This window comes from Notothenia coriiceps, unplaced genomic scaffold (genome assembly GCF_000735185.1).
Source record: "Notothenia coriiceps isolate Sejong01 unplaced genomic scaffold, NC01 NC01_scaffold00024668, whole genome shotgun sequence".
Classification (NCBI taxonomy): Eukaryota; Metazoa; Chordata; class Actinopteri; order Perciformes; family Nototheniidae; genus Notothenia; species Notothenia coriiceps.
In genome coordinates, this window is record NW_011357369.1 from 3,049,558 (window position 1) to 3,071,961 (window position 22,404).

Here is a 22,404-nt window from a genome sequence, read left to right on the forward strand (position 1 = left end):
ATACCTGTCACAGACTGTATGATCCTGATATAGATGATTTGTTTAGACATATCACACCTGCACTCATGTCTCCATCAATAACTGGATGATAATGAATGGGTAGTGTGAGTCTCTTTGTGTGTATAACAATGAGACACTGAGACAGATGTCAGACCAAAATAACAATGATAATTAACACCCCGAGTGCTTTTACGTATGCATGTGTGAAAAAAAAGGCAAAAGATTGTGTGTGTGTGTGTGTGTGTGTGTGTGTGTGTGTGTGTGTGTGTGTGTGTGTCCATAGCCCCTGAATTCAGAAAAACATCTCAAGCTGCAACGTTTGATTATGTGAAATTGTATTATTGTTGTCTTTATTGAGGGATCGTAGGGTCTATACTCCTGAAATCAACACCACGGAAAATATGTGTTTGTTGATGATATAGTTGACTGGATTATTATTCCATCACAAATCAATTGATCTTATTGTGCCGCATCTTGTGGTGAATTAAACTTGCAGAAAGGGTTGGTGTTAGCTCCATAAATCCTCGACTGAAAGGGGTGTTTTGGTGAGTGGACCCCCCCTGGGGAGGCCACTCTCCCACTTTGAACATCTCTGTGCTATTCCTTTTCACTTCAGCCCTTCTTACATGTATGCACACCTCACCATCCTCTGTCTGGCTCACCATGTCTGACACATTTTCTCACTTTGCCAGTGTCAGGAGGACGCAGTCGCCTCCACCTGCTGGACCTGGGAAGCTGTGATGTCAAAGTGCTCGGAGGAGTAGGAGGAGGAGGAGGAGTGGGAGGAGCGGGAGGTGGGAAAGGAAGGGAGAACTCTTCGCCCAGCTCGGCCCCTCTGTGCCTTTCTCTGTCTGCCCTCGGTAACGTGATCCTGGCCCTGGTGAACGGGAGCAAACACATACCTTACAAGTAAGCTGCTGTTTGAATGTATGTGTGAGGAGAGAAGGAGAAGAGAGGAGATGAGGAAATGAAAGGAGTGTGCAGAGAAGCGAAGAGTGAGAGGAGGAGGGAAGCAGACGAGAGATGTCTCAAGCTGTTTCAGGTTTTTGAGACTTAATGTTATAAACAACAACAGCTGCTGTTACATATTCATCACATTCATTTAGCTGGTTAACTGACTGGCAATGAGAGTAAAGGAGGGAGGGGAGAGATGGAGAGATAGAATAGAGACCTTATTCAGATTTTAACAGTCATGAAATTAAAAAAGGGGGGAACACATTTGAATTTCTGTTAGTTTAGTACCCTATTTCTACTTAGTACTATATGCCCAATGGTATAGTATAAACAGTGCATTGTATGAAACAAACTGTAAATGCAGTTTCTCATTCCTCTTTGCTCTTCCTCTCTCCTTAAGGGTGTTTTCACTCTCTGATTCATGCTGAGTTCATTTTAATCACCAGATTTTGCATTTACATTGCAAAACCACCTGCTACCTTACACTGAGGCTGCGAGCAAAGCTGTTTGGCACCGGTGACTCAGACTGTTGACGGATTGTCAGGGGATTTGATACAGAATTAGCAATGTATGCCGTGTCACTGCCTTCTCTAGAGCCAAGGATCAACACAGTCACCGCAGAACAACAAATCACTGAACAAAGTCTGTAGAGCACAAGCTCTCGTGGATCTCAGTGGAGACAGTAGGAGTGTGTTACCGCATGGCTACCAGCCAGCAGGATATATAAGACTAGTGTATTCATAAATTTCATTTCATTTCATTTCAAAGCTTTATTTAACGAGATTGGTCCCATTGAGATCATAGATCTCTTTTTCAAGGGAGACCTGCAGCAAGTTAGTTGGATGTCTGTCTTTTTAAGCAGCAGGTAGCTCAATTATCTTCTTACTTGGAATATAAGATGAGTCAATTCTCTCTGACCAATCAGCAGTCTGCTGTGTTTTAACTCCACCTTCTTGTATTGGCTCAGCTCGCTTGGAATTTTAATGTTGATGGTATCAAAAGAGTACCAGGTACTGTTAATACATTTGGTTATTATGGCCATACAAATATAAGAAATGCGGCCCACTTGAGAGTTGTTGAGATATTTCAGTCTTCATTGAGGGGGGGACAGACAACCTGCCAGTTACTAATATTCTTTCGGTTCCGACTCAAAATCAAATAACTCTGCTTCATTCATTCCACCCAAGTTAAAGGCTGACTCTCCAGTGCTTCATTACTTTCAGGTTAGGGTCCCATCACGCTCTTATAATCCCAGTCCCGTTCCACTACTGTTGCTAGGTTACCCCGATTCTGTCCCAGTTGATCAGTAGACATTTTCCTCTGCCTCTGTAGCTTCCCAGTTAAAACAGAACTGCAGACAGTTGTCTGTAACCACAAAATCAACACTTTGGCTCTTGCCAAGACATGAATCCTAGCGTCTCACCGTGATGCCAGACGGACAATGTTTCCGCCACAACACACTCAGGGAGATTTAGAGGCTCTTCTCACATTCACTATACATCAACTTTTGTCATCAGGGACTCTCTACAGCTCCTCGTACCAAATCAGAACCACTTCCATCTGGTTTGCTGTATCTCTCCTGGCAAAGTGCTAATTCATTCATGCAGCTCCTATATTTTTCCACTGACACCCCTTCTCCTGTAGTGGAGTCACACACAACCATCCAGAGTCACAGTACGCTGTGTGTACCGTTTGACCATAGAATTGATTATATTAACAAAATAAGTGTGCTTGGTTATAGACAAATGTTCAGAAGGTCGTCTATAATTCTTATAGTCCTTTTTTTATATAATAATAATAATGGTGATCTAGGAATTTCTTTATAGACACGTTTAAATCATGTAGAGCACCATGTTACACCCAAAAAAAGGTACTGCAGTAAATCTAGCTCAGTCTCAGAGGTAAGTTCTTATCCAACGTCCCCAGCACTTGAATTAACATGCAAATGAATACTTCATGAGTCATGAATTTACCTACATTAATCTCGGGGAGATATAGAGATAGAGAGATGGAGAAAAAGAGAGAGTTTGTTGAAGCCTGAGGCGGCAAACAGAGAGAGAAGAAAACAGACGAGAGGAGTGGATAGAGCATCGATGAGAAAGAGGAGGTCAAGATAGGAGTGTATACACACTCGGGTGTGTACTGGATCTGTGTGTGTACGTGAATATACATATATGTGTGAGACATGCCTGCAGGCTGTGTTTTTAGAGAAGGGGGACAGCAGCGTGTGGTATTAGGCCACAGAGGAGCTTTACTCACTGTCAGCCTGCAGGCCTCAACACACACACATCCACACGTGCGCACACACACACATCCACACGTGCGCACACACACACATCCACACGTGCGCACACACACACACACACACACACACACACACACACACACACACACACACACACACACACACACACACACACACACACACACTGCAGTAGCCCACCCAGGAGAAAGTATTTTCTTAAACACACAGCCTACTGTTACTCTCCCATCTGCTAGCGTAATCTCTCTGGGAGATATATCATCTCCCAATATTAGAATACATAAATCCAGAGTGCTTTTCGTTTAGACTGTGTAAGCTTTAGCCTGGAGAAGCAGCCTTTCACATGTTTAAAGGGGCCCTATCATGCTCATTTTCAGATGTCATATTTGTCATATCAATGATCAATGATCATTAACTTGATTCATAATTATCATCCACTCTTGATTTAACACATTTTAGCTTAATTTATATGATATGTAAATTGTTAGCGTGGTGTTTTGCCATAGTTACACAAACTGTAACCAAGGATAATTATGAATAACCTTTTGTCAAATGTCAGACCTGTGGGGGTGTGCGTTAGAAAATCGAATCGAATGTTTGAGTGAATTATTTGTGTGTATTTCCAAAGTGTCTTTAATGCTCACATCTCAGCATATGTGTGTTACTAGGGACAGCAAGCTGACCATGTTGCTAAGGGAGTCGCTAGGCAACATGAACTGCCGGACCACCATGATTGCTCACATCTCTGCCTCACCCAGAGATTTCTCAGAAACGCTTTCCACCATCCAGATTGCTTCCCGCGTCCTCCGCATGAAAAAGAAGAAAACTAAAGTCACAGTGGTGAGTTAGACTCAAACCTTGATGCTTCATTAACCTTTGAAGATAGTCTCTCTTTATCCCATAGAACTTTTACTTGTGGTACATTTAATTCAAGATAGACTACCACTAAGACGCTCTAAACAGATGGACATGTAACTGTTGTAAATCAGTGCGAATCTCCATTAAACATCCTGTTCAAATCGTCTTATTTGAGTTGCATTTCATTATCTCCTATCACTTTCCATCACATGTGCTGCTGACACCTTTCTTCCCACTTCACTTAAAATGCTCACTTATTTCAGAATTGTTCCATTGAAAAAAAAGGACAAGGGCTTCAAGGCTCTAAAAATAAAACTGGAGTGAAAGTGCCAGTCTGTGAAAGAAATAGGAATAATTTAATCTAAAAAAAAGTTCTTATCTTTAATCCGTTACTTGGTGCATGGCCAGGATCTACATGGATTTCATCCTCTCTCCTTCCTCTCCATCTTTTCCATCTCCCTGCATTGTGAACTGTCAATTAAAGGCAAAAAAAAGGAAAACATGCTCTGCAAATCTAAAAAGGGAGTCGTTTCTCTCTCTCACCTCCCACTCTGCCTCTTCCTCGCCTGTCTCTTCCCGTTTCTCAGCAATACACGTCCAGCTCCTCTGGAGGAGAGAGCTCCTGCGAGGAAGGTCGCATGCGTCGACCGACTCACTTGCGACCTTTCCATCACCGTGGCGACACCGACTCTGACCTTCCCTTGCTGCGACTGTCCAGCGACCCTGACGAATATTCGAGCAGCGAGCAGTCATGTGACACGGTGATCTACGTTGGTCCGAATGGAGCCGCGGTGTCAGACAGAGAGTTGACGGACAACGAGGGGCCGCCAGAATTTGTACCAATAATTCCTGCTTTGCTTCGAGGGAAAACATCAGAGCCACTCCAAACACAGCCAGCTGGAGCCCAGAACAAGGTGATTTAAATATATTTACATTTAGACAATCAGAAGTAATCAGAAGAATGCTAGTTGCAAAGAAAGATGAGATTACTCCCGTCTCTGTGATTTCAGCTCCAACAGGTGGAGCCAGAGGAGCCGGGCCCCCCCCAGCCTCAGCCCTCTCTGCTGGGGCAGCCACTGGCCCCCGTCCCAGAGGAGGCAGCTGAGTGCCTGAAGTGCAACACATTTGCTGAGCTGCAGGAGAGACTGGACTGCATCGATGGCAGCGAGGAGGTGAGGAGAATCTTCAGTATTTATTTAAAGAGAAACAACAACTAAATACACCAGAGAAGAGAAAGAGAGGCTGTATTGAAGTTTGACATGTTGTTTGACAAGTTGAAAACTATCTATTCAAATGGGAAAAAGAGTTTTGTGTCCATCTGCTTATTATTTTCAACATGTATCTGCAGAACCTCCTGCTTGCTGTGACAGTTTGTAATTACGGTGGCGTTTTCCTTTCTCTTTAAAAAAACATTTGCTCTCAATTGTGCGAAAAAATGATGCATTTGAAAAGTATTTTTGTTTTCAAAATATGTAGTACGAGACTCAGTTCTTTGCATGTCACGATGTCTTTTAAAGTTGTAATGTGCATTTTTAACATCCAAATCAATCCATCTCAGGTTCTCAGGCATTTCTTATCTTACCTGTCCCTTTATTCAGGTTGCAAAGTTCCCATTTGAAGAGGGTTCAGCGGGCAAACCAGGCCCAAAACAGGAGCCATGTCCATCTTCAGCTGTCCCATCTGCAGCTGTCCCATCTTCAGCTGTCCCGTCCTCAGCTGTCCCGTCCTCAGCTGTCCCGTCCTCAACTGTCCCGTCCTCAGCTCCCGCTGCGCCTGGCTCTGCTGCTGCGTTGGATACAGAAGCCAAAACAGGTACATTCCTTTATTACACATACCAAACATACATTATATATTGAAGCAAACAAAAAGTGGTGTGCATTAGTGTTAAACAATGCAGCATCAAGTCAGGTCTCATTTCACAGTTATTGCAACCGTTGGGATTTAGAAACAATTCTTCTGTCTGTCGCCCACAGGCTCTGCTGCAGGAGGCGCAGTGCAGTTCTTTTCCTCGACAGTAACCACTTCCAGGAGGAGGACCAATGACCAGCAGCTGCAGGATATTAAGGAGGTGGTGGAGGAGGCAGAGCTGGCCCAGACCATGATCCACAGCCTGGCTCAGAGTTCTGGTTCCCCCATAGTAACCAGCACCAGGAACGTCACAGGGAACAGCTGCATCACCTCGAGCCCCCTGCACAGGACCAAGAGCTGCATGCATGACAGGTGAGGATGGGTGTCTTTTAATTAGAGGGAGCTCTTTTTCATGCATATTTTGCTATTAGCCTTTGGAAAATGTTTAAATTGAATGTATGTCTTCTGTATTGTGTCTCTGACCAGCCATGAGAGTCTGAATATGGGCACTGATGGGAAGGCCCGTCCATTGGGATCACCGCGCCTCGGCATCGCCAGCCTGACCAAAACCTCAGACTACAGGTAAAGTACACAGAAATACTGTGGGCTAATAATGTGGACTTGTTGTCTAAAATGTTACATGTATTGCTTACATAACTAAATTAAACCCTCAGCAACCAAGAATCTCACAAACAGTCCAAAAGGGTAAAAGGACAACAGCTTCAAAGACCAGCTTGAAAATGTTTGATCCTCTTATCTCTCCTCAGGCCTCCGTCCTCCCCGTCCCAGCGCTGTAAAGTGTACACCCAGAAGGGCGTGATGCCGGCGACTCCTCCTCTGTCCTCTTACACTCTGGCTCAGGATGGCCAGGGCACAGAAGTGTTGACCTCCGACAGTATGTATATCTTTTTATTTAGAATTTAGTACTTTAATGTTACTTCTTAAGACTTACTGATGCATTAACAGTCTGTGAATGGGCATCCTAACACGCATGTCTTCCCTGCAGGTAATGTGGGGGCTGTTTTATGCCAAAACCATTACATAAATGAGATATAGTCACATATTGAGTCACTTGTGCACAACACAGATAATCATAATGACCAGCGGGTCCAAATTATAATCATTGTGTGAAGCCAATTTCCTTGTTTTCTTCCCTTGGACAACACATGTAATGACGGTGCCAAATGTGTTTCTGATTCTTCAGACAGTTTGGCTGCAGACAGCGGCCGCTCCTCCACGGACTCCATGCTGTCCAGGACTTCTCCGGTGGGCATGAGTCCACAAGTCCGAGAGCCAGCTCAGTCTCTGTCCGCCAGCCTGGGATCAGCAGAGACGCTCTGTGACGACGACGTCCCTCCGATCCCCCTGGACACGCTCAGAGATGGTGAGGGTCATGGCTACAGTATGAGAGCAGGATATGAATCATACAGTATGAGTCCTATAGAAAGAAAGAGAAGGAATTATCACGACAAATGTTGTATAAACATTTACACAAATGTTTTCCCTCTGTTTTCTCCTCCACTTGAAGCCTCAGGGCTGGCACTATCTGTAGGAACAGTTGGACCTCTCTCGCGCGGGGAGGATGAACTGATGTATGCTGTGGTTTCTGGAGGTGAAGAGGACCTTGTTGTTACAGCTATAATGGACACTCAGGATCTGACCTGTCGTCCAACGAGCATCATGAGCTTCAAGAGCGACTGCTGCTCCGTCACTTCCCTCGCCTCGGGCCACGGTTCTGCTGAGGGTGGAGCTGTGGAGGATTATCACATGCCTGCAGGGCCTGCAACCACCTCAGGGGTGGCAGAGGTTAGAGGGACCGACTCACATTTACAGCAACTAAGGAAATTAACATGTGGACATCTGTCCTTACCTAAAACATATGTCCTCACTATGGATTTCAAGATATTTTGAATGTAAAAAACAAACACATAACAATACCCACCAAAACAAAGGCTTAAGATAAGGGTTCTGGATCCATCATTGCTGCAACTGAAAACTAATGAGAAATGTTGTCTCATTTCATTGGCCGATTGACAAAGTGACTCAATTTTTGGTGTCTATAAACTAATAATTTAATCGACAGTTATAGTATGATAAAATGTCTACCTTTTTAATCCGAGTTTAGATTACAATTCCCATATGATAGAGACTTTTTTCCTTAAGTGTTCTAGATCATCTGGATGCTTACAGTTACATCACATTTAGTTTGCTGCATTGATGAATCACACAGTTTTTACACACTTCCATTAGGGTTTCAACAACTTGTCAATTATTCGATTGACAGAAAAATAATAGCCTTGGGTAACTTGGGTAACTAATTGATCAACAAATGTTTTCAAGTGAAAATGGCAATAAAACAATTGTTTTAGTCATTTAAAGATGGTTTATTTCAAATGAATAATAATAATATTACAAAAATAATCTTTAGAGGCCAAAATGTACAAAATAAAACCCCAATGGCTGCCCTTTTTTACTACATAGTTGTTATCAAGCAACCTTGTCCAATTGAGTTGTATCCTGTTGCAGGTGGCCATGGCCAAGCTGCGGATCGAAGGTGAAGCTTTGGCCACAGTGATATCACGCTGTGGTTCACCCATTTCCTCCTGGATGAGTGACCTGAGCATGGCCAGTGAGGCGGACCAGTCCATCCACAGCTTCAGTCAGTCCCAGAGCCAGCAAGGGGAGGCCCTGGCTGAACCTGAGCCCGCCCAGAGCCAGGTGCTCGGGGCGGAGGGGCCGGGTGGGTACGAGAGCTGTGGCAGCCCGAGAAGAGGGAGTCTGGACGGAGAGGTGGTCCTGTCAGAAAATACGTGTGATAAGGCAACTCCAACGAAAGACAGGCGGAGGAAACTGCCTCCCTCCATGGCTAAAACTAACATCCAAATCCTGGCCGGTCCGGGGTACTTCTCCCCCTTCAAGCCCAGCATCAGTGTGCACCCCTGTGTGGCTGTCAAACCCATGGTCATACAGGAACCAACCATCCTGTCTTCACCCACCAAGGCCAGCCTAATGAAAGACAAATTCACTGCACCACTTCTAGCTTCTATTTCCAGTGACATGAGCTTTGAGGACCCCTGGTTGAAGCGTGGCATGGAGGAGAGGAAGTCCAGGGAGCTGGTGTGTGAAGTGAAGCCGGAGAAGAGGGAGGTCGAGCTTTCAAAGCTCCAGACTGGAGCTGTGACAGGAGACCAACGAGGGTTCTGCAAGGATGGTAAGAGGGCCAGACCAGATTTTATTTCAGGCCAGGAATCTAACATCAAGCAAGGCCAGTCTCATTCAGATATTCACAATAATTATTAGATATGTTACTTTTAAGCAAATAAATGTTAATAAATAATATTCATATTATTAGTACATCTATAAGTGACAAAGGCTTGAAAAAGGATTGTTTTTGTAAATGTTAGTTTGGAAACTGCCGTCTCTAGTTACAGCTCTTACTAAAGATATTGATGATCAACTTTGGTAGCACTAAGGAAGTGGAGGTATTTCCACCTGAAAAAAACGATTATAGAGGTCTTCTGTCTTTGTTGACGCCAGTTGGGCCTGATGGAAAAAAATGTTGTTTCGAGGTAAAATATTTGCAGGATTAAGTCTGTGTTATTTCTATTCTTCCATCACCAGGTGGTTATCGTGGCGGCTATAGTCCAGGTGTTGAGGTTGTGTCGTCTCCAGATTTCTTTAAGAGGGTGGTGGACGGCTGTGAGATGGTGGTGGTCGCTCCTCAGGGAGAATGCCTGACTGGTTTCTACAGCCCAGACGTCCACCGTACAGCCAGCCTCCCCCGCGGCTGGCACCGCCTCAACCGCCACGACGGCCTGGACATTGGGACGGAGTACCGACATCTTGGAGTCACCTCTTCCACTCCCTGCAGTCCCAGAGCCACACTTGACCGCAGAGGATCAACGGGGAAACAGGGCTTTTTCTCCCACAGGAAGGGGGGGATCCCACCTCTGCCACCGATAAGGAAGTCCAGTCTCGACCAGAGGAACCGAGCAGTCAGCCCTCTCCCCCAGCCCAGCTATGGAGGCTTGTTTCTGGGCAGCTCAGCAGATGATACAGAGATCTCCAGACTACGAGGCTCCAGCATAGACAGCAGCAGACTTTTCAGCGCCAAGTTGGAACAGCTTGCAAACAGAACCAACTCTCTGGGTCGGGTGAACAGCTCCCACAGTGGATCCCACCACTATGACTGCTTCTCTCTGGAGAGAGGGGGGAGCCTGAGAGGGGGAGGAGGAGTAAAGGGGGACAGCACCATGCCTCGTACTGGGCGCAGCCTGACCCGGGCTGGATCAGTATCTTCTCCCAGTGGAAACGCTGGCAGCCCCGGTTTCAGCGCCAGTCCCGGCAGCGCCTCGCAGTCACCCGCCAAATCCAGCGGCCAGTCAAAGATCTCAGCGGTCAGTAAGCTGCTGATGACCAGCAGTCCCAAAACCAGGAGTCTGTCTTCGTCCAGCACCAAAACACTGAGCTTCTCCACCAAGTCTTTGAGCCAAGCCTCCAGCCGCAGCTCCAGCCTTCCCCCTATTGTAAAGGTAGGCAGGATCATTTCTTTCTTTGAGATAAGACTGTTTACACCTGTCAACAACATGGCTCAACTCATCAGACTAGAAGAGTGGCAGAGTTTTAATGACGTCTTCCTACTTTGGCAGTTTTTAAATCAATAACTCAATGCATGTAATTCAAGTTGTCATGGTCTCATTTGTCCTTCCATCCATCTAAGCTGTTTATCTGTTTCCTCAGCCCCAGAGCTTGGTCCCGCCCACTCCTCAGCCGCAGCAGCAGCAGCAGCAGCAGCAGCAGCAGCAGCAGGGACCCTCCCCTGTGTCCTGGTCCACCCAGTCTCTGAGTCGCAGCAGGGGGGTAAGCCTGTCTGCCAAGCTGCCTCTCCGGGCTGTCAACGGTCGAATCTCAGAGCTCCTCCAGGGAAGTGCAGGCTCTCGTTCCAGGAGTCATGCCCAGGGAGGAGGCACTGATCCAGCAGAGGAGAGAGGAGCTGCAGGGGCAAGGTTAGTCAGTTTAACTTTTACTTACCTTTTAAAGCATTAAGTGTGATATCCTAAAGTAAATTATACAAAGTGCAAGACTCGTAAAGCACTTCATATTATATAATATCATTACAGTAAAGTGGTAGTTTTAGACAGTACACACCATTCATGTGTCATATGAATATCATCAATTCCAGAGCTGGCATAATAATTTCCTCAGGATCTCATTCTCTCTGATCCACTGTCAATGTTTCATCTAAAAAGGCAAAATTCCATTAAAGTGTAGTAAATTAATAATTTGTTCATGGATTAAATGTATATATGTTTCTGTTCTCAGTGGAGGGGGAGCTGTAGCAGTAAGTGGGGGTAGTGGTGGAGGTGCAGGTGGAGGTGCAGGTAGCAGCGTGGGGGGGGAGGAGAAGGCAGCCGTGGTCCAAACGCTGCCCTCCCCCTACAGCAAGATCACAGCGCCCAGAAAGCCCCAGCGCTGCAGCAGTGGCCATGCGAGTGACAACAGGTATGATCTCAAGTTCATTTATAAATGTGAACACTTAGATGTGTCACATTTTGCTGCTTCACTTACTTAACTGTGATCTGACCCTTACAGCAGCGTACTGAGTGGAGAGCTCCCCCCGGCCATGGGGAAGACAGCCCTGTTCTACCACAGCGGGGGCAGCAGCGGCTATGAGAGCATGCTGAGAGACAGCAGCGAGAACACAGGAAGTACGTCCTCCGCCCAGGACTCCCTCAGTGAGCACAGCTCGGCCACCACCTCCTCCAGGCGGAGCTCCAAGAGCAGCAAGAAGAGCAGGAGCAACACAGGTCACTATTTAACATTGTATTATTTGCTTTATGGTATTTCCCTGTAACTGGATTATGGAGTTCCATGTAGGATGGCAAATTGAGTGCTTACTATTTGTAGAGGGGAACGTTTGCCTTAATCAGTAGAGCTGAAGCACCACTCAAAATAGATATGACAAAACTATGAGTGCCATTTCAATAACACTTGAAAGTCATGGACCTATAACAAATAAAGGCAAGCACAGTTTTCATGGTTAGTTTTCAAAAAAAGAATTACAGTAACATCTCAATCACTGAACACAATCAAAATAACAAATCCAAATATGAACACTTCATCTTTAGAGGTGAAAGCTTTGACCCAATGTGATCAGAAGGCAGCTAAATAAAAAAGAAATGAAGATATAATTGATACAAATCGTTGCCAAAGACCTCTGTGACGAGAATTCATTGGCAAAAATGCACAATGAGAAAGCAATGAACAGGTCAGGGAAAAGTGAAGGAAGCTGCAGCTGCTAAAGTAGGTTGCAGGTAGGAAAGGTGACCCTGACCACTCATCTGTGAAATGGTGAGGGGAATCTGCGGGTGTGGCTGTAATGAATATATATTCAGCAGAACAGCACACAGAGGCTGCTAGTGTGCCCGTCAAATTACACTCTGCTGGTTAACCACGAGGATGGATATGCGCATAAAATCAGATTGGACAGACGCAGCACTTCCAGGTGTGTCTCTGATTGTTAATTAAAATTGGAGTAACCATTTCCACCCATGTGTGTAGAAAGCAGCCTTGCAACTGATTCTGTGCTTCAAAGAGAGCTTCACTGTCAAACTGTTGCAGGACTACAGGAAGGATTACCCGTGCACATGTTTTAGATGTATGCAGAAATTCTGTCGTAATTGAGGAAGTCAAAATATAAAAATGAAGAAGGGACAGATGTGTCGCAGACTAAATAAATGTGTAAAGATGCGACCGAATTGTAATCACATCTCTCGAGCAGAGTCTCCCTTGATTTCCATTAGATTGGATTCACTAATGCTCTCTCAAAATGTCTACCGTGTCTCTACCTTTCCTCATCTTTTTTCATATTGCTCTCCCCTTGCATGTTCTCCACCCTGCAGACTCTCATTCTTTCTCCTCTTATATTCCTCTTCCAACCAGGTAATGAAATACAAATGTTCCTGCTTGACCTTTCTGTGCCACAATGAAACCCAAAGACAGCTGCAACCCTATTCAAATCCCCACTTTCCTCACCTTATCTCTCAGTTCCCGGTGGATCTGATAACTCTCATTCCTACATGGCTGGCAATTTTTATTCAAAGCGTGTATGCAGGTATGAGTGTGTGTGCTCGTTGTAGAGCAGTGGGCAGATTAGAGAGTGACCTGCTGCTCTTATCTGTGAGCTTCATGAAATGAGACTCAACTTTTGATCTGGCTTCACACTCCATTATCTGTTTCTGGTTCCCTTTCTACTTTTTCAATCACTCAATACCTTTCTTTTGTCCCATCCTTTCTCCCTCCCTCCAGCCATTCATCCATATCCTCTCTTTCCTCTACCACCCACCATCTCTTTTCTCACCTTGCAATGTTCTGCTTTTAAAAATCCATGTGTCCATGCTCTAATGTAGTTCAGTAGTAAATGCTACAGCAGTTTGCATGGTGTAGCAAACATGTTTATGGTTAATATACAAATGGCTATTTAGTCAGTTGAAAGACGGAGTTTTACTATACTGTATATTTGATGAGGAATAGACACTGGCTAATGCACGAAGATGCCCTTGAAGAAACATTTGAAATACCTATTTGTTGTCAGATTATTTGACGTATAATGATTATATTAAACAACACTCAATTCATGAAAATGAGAGTTTATTGTATTTTTTTACAGTATATTGTGTTTCTATAAACTCTGGTGGTTTAACAATGTTTTATTGTCTTATTTCTTCTTACAGGTCTGCAGCGTCGTCGTCTGATCCCAGCGCTGACCTTGGACTCTTCCTCCTCCTCACCCTCTCACCGCTCCTCCAAGCAGGCCGTCACATCATCTTCTTCGTCCTCCTCTAGCCCAGGTGCATGCTGGGTAGATGGCCCACTGGGGCCCCCGGCTCCCTCAAACCTCCGGGGCCCGGCTGCCACGACAGAAACCTTCGAGATCAAGGTGTACGAGATAGATGACGTCGAGCGACTGCAGAAGAGGAACAAAGGAGGGAGCAAGGTGAGAGAGGTGATTCATGAGAGAGGAGGAAGGAGAGAGAGACTTAACCTACTGCAGCTGGAGCATTCTAATGTTTCCAACCTTTTATTTGGGCTTTAGTTTGTAAGGTGTATCCACCTGAAAGAAAATGCAGAAAGGATGTTTACAAACCCCCTTCCAAAAATACACTTTTTCACCAAATATCTCCCCATGTTGTTGTGGTTGTTAGCATTTAGACGGCTCTAGTTGAACCAGAGGCTGTTTCTACAGGCTGTACAAGTAAAGAAGGCTGTGACTTTGTGAGTAATTGGACTAAAATGTATTATCCTAAATGAGAAAAAAAAACTAATTTACATACATAAAATAACATTTAGAGGTGGGGTAGGTAATTTTGGAGAAACCAGCTTGAGTGCGCTAGAATTTGAAAATACACAACCGGAGAAAATCTGCCACTTCCTTACAGAGCCCCGCCTCCAAACACACATGAACGCGCACATGACCAATGAGGGCACAAGATACATTTGTGCACAGATGGAAGGCTGACAGGCAGGTAGGCCATCCAGTTATTTTAGCCGGGCCGGCTCAGATGATTGGTCGTGCTTTTTACAGCGCCACGGCTTCCACAGATGACTTTTTTTAATGGATTTTTTGTCAAAGCATTTAATATATTCATTGCTATCGGGATGTTAAGAGCATTCCATGGAATATAACAAAAAGTGTTTCTGAAATAAATGACATACCCCACCTTTAAGGGAGTATGGGAAAAATAAGGCTATAAAAAAGGGGAAAGGAGGGATAAAAAGAGAGTAACAGTGTGAAATACTGTTTTGAAGAAAGGGGAGACAAGCAGGAAAGGGTTAAAGAAAGGAGAATGTGTGTGAGGAGAATATACCGTATGGAGGCAGGGCGAGGGGGAATGAGGAATGGATGTGTGAAGAGAATTAAAGAAGGTGGAGAGCAAAGGAGCAGACAGAGGCCCAGAGGGCAGCAGGCATATTGCACTTGATGTCAGAGAAATTGATTTGATGAATAACAGTAGTGGGAGACATTAAAAAGCAATAAGGGTTCTGCTGGACACTGTTGCTACAGGAGGAAGCTGGAGAAGAAGAGACAGGGACAAAGGGATCTCAGCTGAATGACGTATTTGTCTATAAGGATTACAGCAGTGTAGACTTTTCACAAAATGAATGAATCAACATTAGCCCTGCGTTCTGAATAGTGAGCTTTTCTTTTCAATAAATCTACATTATTCATCCCTCTGTGGTTCTTCATTTTAGAAGTTATTCATAAAAAAATCCCTAGATTCAGCAGAATACAGAGAAGTATTGTGAAACTCGTAAAATTGCAAAAGAAATGCACGGTGCAGGTTTCTGTGTCTCCACTCTTAAACCGTTATGTATTCAGAGGAGGGAGCACTGTGAGCTTTGGGAAAAGTGTGGGAGAGAAAAGCATGAAATATAGATTTTCCCTACAGCAGGTCGTAAGAAAGCCACTTAACCCCCAACTGCTCCAGTGAAGCTGCTCGGTGTCCACGAGGCTCGATGAGGTGTGAATGTATGAGACTGTGTGAGTGTTAATGCTAAAAGAGAGCCACATGTGTTTCACAACACACTCCCCAAGATAAATAGGTCAATAAAATCCACATCATCCTGTCTTTCCTGTGTGTGTGTGTCAGGAGGTGGTGTACGTCAGCGCCAAGCTGCGGGTGTTGGAGAACCGTCAGCAGAGAATCACTGAAGTCAGAGCAAAGTACCAGTGTCTGAAGAAAGAGCTGGAACAAACCAAGCAGCACCTGATGCTGGAGCCGCACAAATGGACCAGCGAGTGTAAGTAGCACTCTGACACAACAGGGTGTGTGTGTGTGTGTGTGTGTGTGTGTGTGTGTGTGTGTGTGTGTGTGTGTGTGTGTGCCTGTGTGTGTGTGTGTATCTGTGTGTGTGCGTGCCTGTATGTATCTGTGTGTGTGTGTGTGTGTGTGTGTGTGTGTGTGTGTGTGTGTGGTGGTGTGTGTGTGTGTGTGTGTGTGTGTGTGTGTGTGTGTGTGTGTGTGTGTGTGTGTGTGTGTGTGTGTGTGTGTGTGTGTGTGTGTGTGTGTGTGTGTGTGTGTGTGTGTGTGTGTGTGTGTGTGTGTGTGTGTGTGTGTGTGTGTGTGTGTGTGTGTGTGTGTGTGTGGTTTTAGAAAAGTAAGGTTTTCAAAACATCCATGTTTCCATGTTTCCTCGTTTACAGAAACACAATATACTGGAGCCATTCAACTCTCATTTTCATGAATTGAGTGTTGTTTAATACAATCATTTTCCGTGTGTGTGTGTGTAAACTAATTGACTGGGTATGGTACTGGGTTCAGTAGATTTTAAGAATCATGGCTCAAATGTTTCTTGCCTGTTGTTGAAATTGAAAAGCATTAACATTTGTTTGGTTAAAAAGCTTGGGAATAACTCCTATAACACCTATTTTATATAGCACAACAATTTGCTGTCTAAAAGGAAGTGAAAGGCTGGTTTAATTCAATATTTTTCATCATGTAAACAAATCCAATGAAGACACCAAGACCAACAAAGTCTTAGTCCCATTCAATAACTACTTTCCTAATCGGTGTGTGGAGCCAAAACCATTGGATCCATCCAAATGTTGAAGTGTAGTTCTCGCTCATTTGTCGGGGAATATATCCAGCTGCAGATAACACAGTTGTTGCTTTGGTTAGTTATTTATGGACACATGTGTAGGTGGTATTAAATCAAAATAATTTCTGTGTTCATTTTAATGAATAATCATGTCATGCAGTGCAGTAGCATGGCTCATTGATGTGGAGGAATACTATTAGGCTTTGGATACACAATCTCAGGGTTCTTGTAAGAACTGAGTGATAAATGAATCGTTGGTTTTGGTGTTTCAATGGAATTTGCTGACATTAAGAAAGATCACCAGACTTTTAAAATCAGTAACTCATAATCAAAGTATTGCAGTGGGTTTCAACGTCATATCTCTGCCTGTATTTCCACGTGCAGTTGAGATACAGCCGACCCACGAAGTTGACTCACTGGAGTATTTGGAGGCTCTGGAGACCGTGACGGACAAACTGGAGACTAGAGTCAACTTCTGCAAATCCCACCTGATGATGATCACCTGCTTCGACGTGTCCTCCAGAAACCGGTAGACGATGGAGGGACGGAGAGCTGGAGGAGAGAGAGACGCAGACACAGCTGGACTCAATTAGACTCACCCTTTCCCCACCAATAACTCGATATCTTCTTAATGGATATTATTGAATGGTTGTAAGAAGGATACAGGGGCGGACCGACCTCTCATCCTCCTCCAGATGTAAGTAGCAGAAGGACAGAGAGATGGAAGAAATAGAGATATTTACAGATATTTAACAGACCAGCAGACGGATACGTTTATAGATTTTCTTTTCTTGGGGCTTGAAAAAAACCACCTCAGAAATAACCTTTGAACAGCATCTATTGAACGGGCTACTTTGAACCAGATGAATATGGCTGAAGCGGATACATGGCTCTGGGTCTGAAAAGAAAGATCAAACGTAACCAGGACCAGTGAATAATTAGACACCTCTAAGACTGAGTCGAACATTTGGGAATGTATGGAGAGGAAAGTAGTCGAGAGAGGAACAAAAAACTGCCATTTTTTTCTAAACAAAGCCGCCGAGGAGAAGAACAATTTCTCCCACCGTTTTAGAAGAGCACTTTTTAGATCACGCAGTTGAGAGCCATTGACTGCAGCATGGTATTGTTGTGCAGTTAATAATGAGAAAATGACCAAGAGAAAGACAGGAGGACAAAGGAAATGATTTAGATAAGTGCCTTGTGAACAATTCATCAATACCAATTCTATTTCTCACTGAATTTGTGTACTTGCAGTAAGTATGGTGCTAGCATAGAAAAAAAAAGGCCACAAAGATCAGTGTGCTTGGAAAATCTTTGAATCTATAGCAATCTTTGAATGTGATGTTCTACTGTGGGTTGTTGTTTCACTATATCATAACCAATAGTGTTTGTTTGTATGGTCTTTGGTACACTGATGAGAGGTGAGACTCAACTGGATCCCTAACTAAAATAGACCTACAGAAGATGGACATGGACACATTGTCTTTTTAAATGGTGCAAGGACCAAAAATCCCATAACAAAAAAAGTACATGATTTTTCCAGGACACAGAGAAATGTGTGTTTGAAATAAGATTTTAAAAAAACACTAGTTTCTTGTGCGGTTGTTTTTGACTTTCCCCACAAATAGAGCACATCTGAATGTTGACCCTCGGGGGCTTACATACAGCATGTCTCCCCAGATACAGATGTGATGGCTTGTTCATGTTCACAAAGCAATGAAACGTCTGAGTCACACAGGAGAGGAAATGGAAATGAGTTTTCTCTGCTCCAGTGTGAAGTTCATCCATCGAGTGTCGGACTGACTGACACGCAGACCGTCTGTTATTTGTATCCGTGTTGTTCTGCTCTATTCTAAAAGAAAATGAATGATTTGTCAACGTGTGTGTTTTATATTAAGGTTTTCTTTTTTTATTTGAGTGCAATGGGACCACGTGGAGAATATGTATTTTAGAAAGAGAATACAAAAAGAGATATTTAAGACAAAATTGTGAGGAAGATGCAGGATAATTATACTTCTTAAGACCTGTATTATTGGAACAAAGTAGTGAATTAAAGAATTACTCACTTGAAACGACAATAACAAACTTTTTATATAATTCCAGTTTGTCTTTTATTTAAAGGAGACAGACTTTATAAAAGAACAATTTAAAATAAATATATAAAGGACTGAAAGAGAACTAAAGAAAAGGAGGGTGACTAAATGAAAGGCATAGATCTCTGCCTGGTTCCATTTGTTTGGACGGCTAGCAACAATTTGTTAATATCATTATCTATGGTGCTTGAGATGTTTATGATCTAAATGTTTGTACAAATATAAATATAAAAAAGAGCCTGTTTCCCTCCAGAACCATACCCTTCGAATGCTTCTTCTACATCGCTGTCCTCACGTCTGTCCTCACGTCTGTCATCACGTCTGTCATCACGTCTGTCCTCACGTCTGTCCTCACGTCTGTCCTCACGTCTGTCCTATCGTCTGTCATCACGTCTGTCCTCACGTCTGTCCTCACGTCTGTCATCACGTCTGTCCTCACGTCTGTCCTCACGTCTGTCCTCACGTCTGTCCTCACGTCTGTCATCACGTCTGTCATCACGTCTGTCCTCACGTCTGTCCTCACGTCTGTCCTCACGTCTGTCCTCACGTCTGTCCTCACGTCTGTCCTCACGTCTGTCCTCATTCTCCCTCTGAACGCCTTTAGTCTGCAAGCAGAGAGCATTCTGGGAGATCCTGTTTGTTGTCTGAGAGGTAAAAAGAGAAAAAGAAACCGACTGTAAAGATATTGGTATAACTTGTCAAAAGACATCTTGGTGCTAAAAGTATCTTTTTCCAGATACAGGAAATGATTTTTAACGTCATTACACTATTTAATTTGCTGTACACCTTCAGTGACAGCATATGGATAATGCTGCGGGAAATGAACCCCGAAACTGAGATGCTTTTGACAGACTGGACCTAAGAAGCGATTTCACTCGAGGTGAGGGAGGGAGCCCTGTTTCACCTCCTGCGAACGCTTCCTGTTTTTATCTCCCAGATCCCCCTGCCAGTCATGAATGAAGGTTTATTTATTTGAGCTCAGGAGAGAGCAGGGTCGCTTATCAATGTTCTTATTTATTTACACCTTATGATCTTAAAAGTTACTATGCATTTAAGAAAAAATAACTGTACATACTTTGCTGAGCCCATGTCATATAAATATATATACTGTACACATATCATATATACGCTCATTTTTATTTTATATATTTTCTGTTGGTTTTGTTTGCTCCTGTTGTTCCTGCTGGAGATTTGAATGGGATTTGGGTTTCCTAAAACATCCAGGGTAGATGTGTTGTTCCAGAGCAAAATGATCAGAATGTTTTCATGTCAGTATATAATACAGTATTATCTTAAGCCTTGTGAAATTTGCAGTGGATGTTTTGGGAACCCCAACCTCTAGATGAGCTAAATGGACGGTACTTGTTTCCAGATTTAAGATGCTATGTGTGAGGTTTCATCCTTGACGCTTCACTGCCACATTTAATGAGGAAGCCCTTTATAATCCTAGCAATAATTGTAACGGCCCCATATTGTTTATAGCTACCATAATAGATCACATAAAGCTTTCAGAAATAAAAAGCTTTTTCATCTGAAGAAACTGCTAAAAGGGATCGCTCATTGTCAGGTGCTTTAAATAAATTATCAACAAAATGGCATCTGTTTCATCAGGATTAGGGTATAAAACACTACAAGCACGCAGTCTAATGAACAACATAACTGTGTCTTCCTAGAGCGCTCAAGATTGATGTGTTATTTGGAAAACTTACACGTAGCATCTTTAAGATTTTAGGGAGAATTGTATGTTAAAGTATGGATCAGACCACATTTCCCACAAATTCATTTGATCTGTAGCAGTAAGAAATGTTTTAAGACAGAGCGGTTACAATCTCTACAAAACTGATTCAAACCAATTACTGTTTCAGTTTGAAGGGCAATCTGTTAAGACGAAGAAAAAGGTATTTCCTCTGAGATTTAGCCAGCGCTGCAACACACTCAGTGCAAACCTGAGAATATGACGTGTCAGATTTTCACTGTGTGTGTGTTCAAATGATTAGAAACTACGATTATAACATGCTCTACAGATTTACTGTTCCTGAGAAATGTGGTCTGACACATTGTGTTGATGGAAGAGCAAGATGGAGGGATGTAAATAAAGAAATGTATTGAAAGAGTTTCCCATCCGATTCTTCATTATTTTATGTTTAAATAGACAACAAAGAACGAGCCCGACCTCCTGTCCAAAACTTAATGAAATGCCAACATGTTGACATATTTAAAAGATCTCCTGAAAGATTGCTCACCAGCAGACACCGAGAGGCTCTATACAACCTACAAGTCATTCATACATTACATGTTAGAAGCTTTTATCCAAAGTGACTTACATACTCAATACTGTGGACAATCCCCATAGGAGCAATTTGGGGGGAAGTGCCTTCCCAGTGACACAACATGCTGACTGCAGTGGGGTTTGAACCTGTGCTCCCCTGATCCAAACACCTACGCACTAGACCACTGCGCCACAGCCTCCCTACATGAAGACTATATAACAATTGTATCCATGCCAAAGAACATTTGCGTCTCATTTATATCAATCTGAGGCCGCTGTTAACAAAGCACCTGGCAGAACAAGCAGGCCCTTTGTTCAGTGACCTTTTCACCAGCTTAACAACTTCTACTGAAATATAAAACAAGACATTTTACTCCACATTTTAATTAAATAAATAAGAGGAACATTTTATTTTTGAGCTATATCCTCTAATGTTCAGGACCGCCTATAGGATTTGTTTTTGTGTTCATGTGCAGCAGCCAAATGGTTACAGTTCCAGTTATGAGGAAAGATCGTTTTGTGTGTGCACAATCTGATCTAAAGTTTCCTTAAACAATGACATATCTTTCAAAAATATAATTATACAATATTTGTAAATGAAAAATATAGTGGAGCATTAAGAAACATGTTGGACATTACCATACTTCAAGGGAAGGTAATAGGCTTTTACATTGTGTGCCTGTTTTGTACTATCATCAACTATTTTCCAGTGTGTGTGTGTGTGGCCTAGCATTACTATACTTGTTGGGACCTAAATCTGTTTACACAGTCACATGTGGGGACTGGCTTCCCTTATGGGGACAAATTGGAGGTCCCCATGAGGGGAATCATTAATTTTAGGGTGAAGACTTGATTAGGTTTAGGATTAGTGTTAGGGTTAGGGTAAGGTTAGGGTAAGGGTTGGGGTTAGGGTTAGGGTTAGGCATGTGTTGGTTATGGTTAAGGTTAGGATAAGTCTCCGGGAAATGCATGTAAGTCAATGTAATGTCCCCTGAAGTGATGTATACATGGTATGTGTGTGTGTGTGTGTGTGTGTGTGTGTGTGTGTGTGTGTGTGTGTGTGTGTGTGTGTGTGTGTGTGTGTGTGTGTGTGTGTACCTTCAGTAGCCTGTAGGCTGCTTCCTAGGTGACATATTGCCCTGTTGAGCCGGCTTTGATCAGCCACGCACAGCAGGGAACAGGAAGGAGGTGAGGGGAGGCATGAGAGAGCAGGAGATAATAGATGAGAGAAGAGAGGATACAGCTGGCACAAAGGGAAATGCGGGGGGAGAAGGAGAAAAAAGGAGTAAAAGATTACATTTAAGGGAGGAGAGAGAGAGACGTGTGGAAGAGCTGCTGGAGAAATGAGATGGGCGAGGTTAGGTAAGACACAATATGGAGACAAGTGGAAGTTCTAAAAAGGAACACACTAGGACTCATTTTGGTCGAATAATACGCTATCATCGCTCGACAAATTGACTATTACTCTCTTTTCTGAACTCACCATACCACTAGAATCCTTCACCTCAGGCAAGAGTTTC

The 22,404-nt window shown here is 43.5% G+C and overlaps 1 protein-coding gene across 1 annotated transcript in view; it reads left to right on the plus strand.

Annotated features, from left to right (window-relative positions):
• LOC104955683 (kinesin-like protein KIF26B) overlaps positions 1-20,729 on the plus strand; it is a 24,946-nt gene extending 4,217 nt beyond the window's left edge. Inside the window, exons 5-22 of the mRNA XM_010783068.1 lie at positions 693-909; positions 3,886-4,057; positions 4,663-4,989; positions 5,086-5,247; positions 5,674-5,887; positions 6,049-6,295; positions 6,410-6,505; positions 6,691-6,818; positions 7,128-7,307; positions 7,452-7,729; positions 8,450-9,134; positions 9,545-10,455; positions 10,664-10,929; positions 11,246-11,425; positions 11,516-11,730; positions 13,657-13,919; positions 15,574-15,724; positions 16,907-20,729. Coding sequence (XP_010781370.1) covers positions 693-909; positions 3,886-4,057; positions 4,663-4,989; positions 5,086-5,247; positions 5,674-5,887; positions 6,049-6,295; positions 6,410-6,505; positions 6,691-6,818; positions 7,128-7,307; positions 7,452-7,729; positions 8,450-9,134; positions 9,545-10,455; positions 10,664-10,929; positions 11,246-11,425; positions 11,516-11,730; positions 13,657-13,919; positions 15,574-15,724; positions 16,907-17,055 — 4,841 coding nt within the window. The 3' untranslated portion in view covers positions 17,056-20,729. The remainder of the gene's footprint in view (positions 1-692; positions 910-3,885; positions 4,058-4,662; positions 4,990-5,085; positions 5,248-5,673; positions 5,888-6,048; positions 6,296-6,409; positions 6,506-6,690; positions 6,819-7,127; positions 7,308-7,451; positions 7,730-8,449; positions 9,135-9,544; positions 10,456-10,663; positions 10,930-11,245; positions 11,426-11,515; positions 11,731-13,656; positions 13,920-15,573; positions 15,725-16,906) is intronic.
• The last annotated feature ends 1,675 nt before the right edge of the window (positions 20,730-22,404 follow it).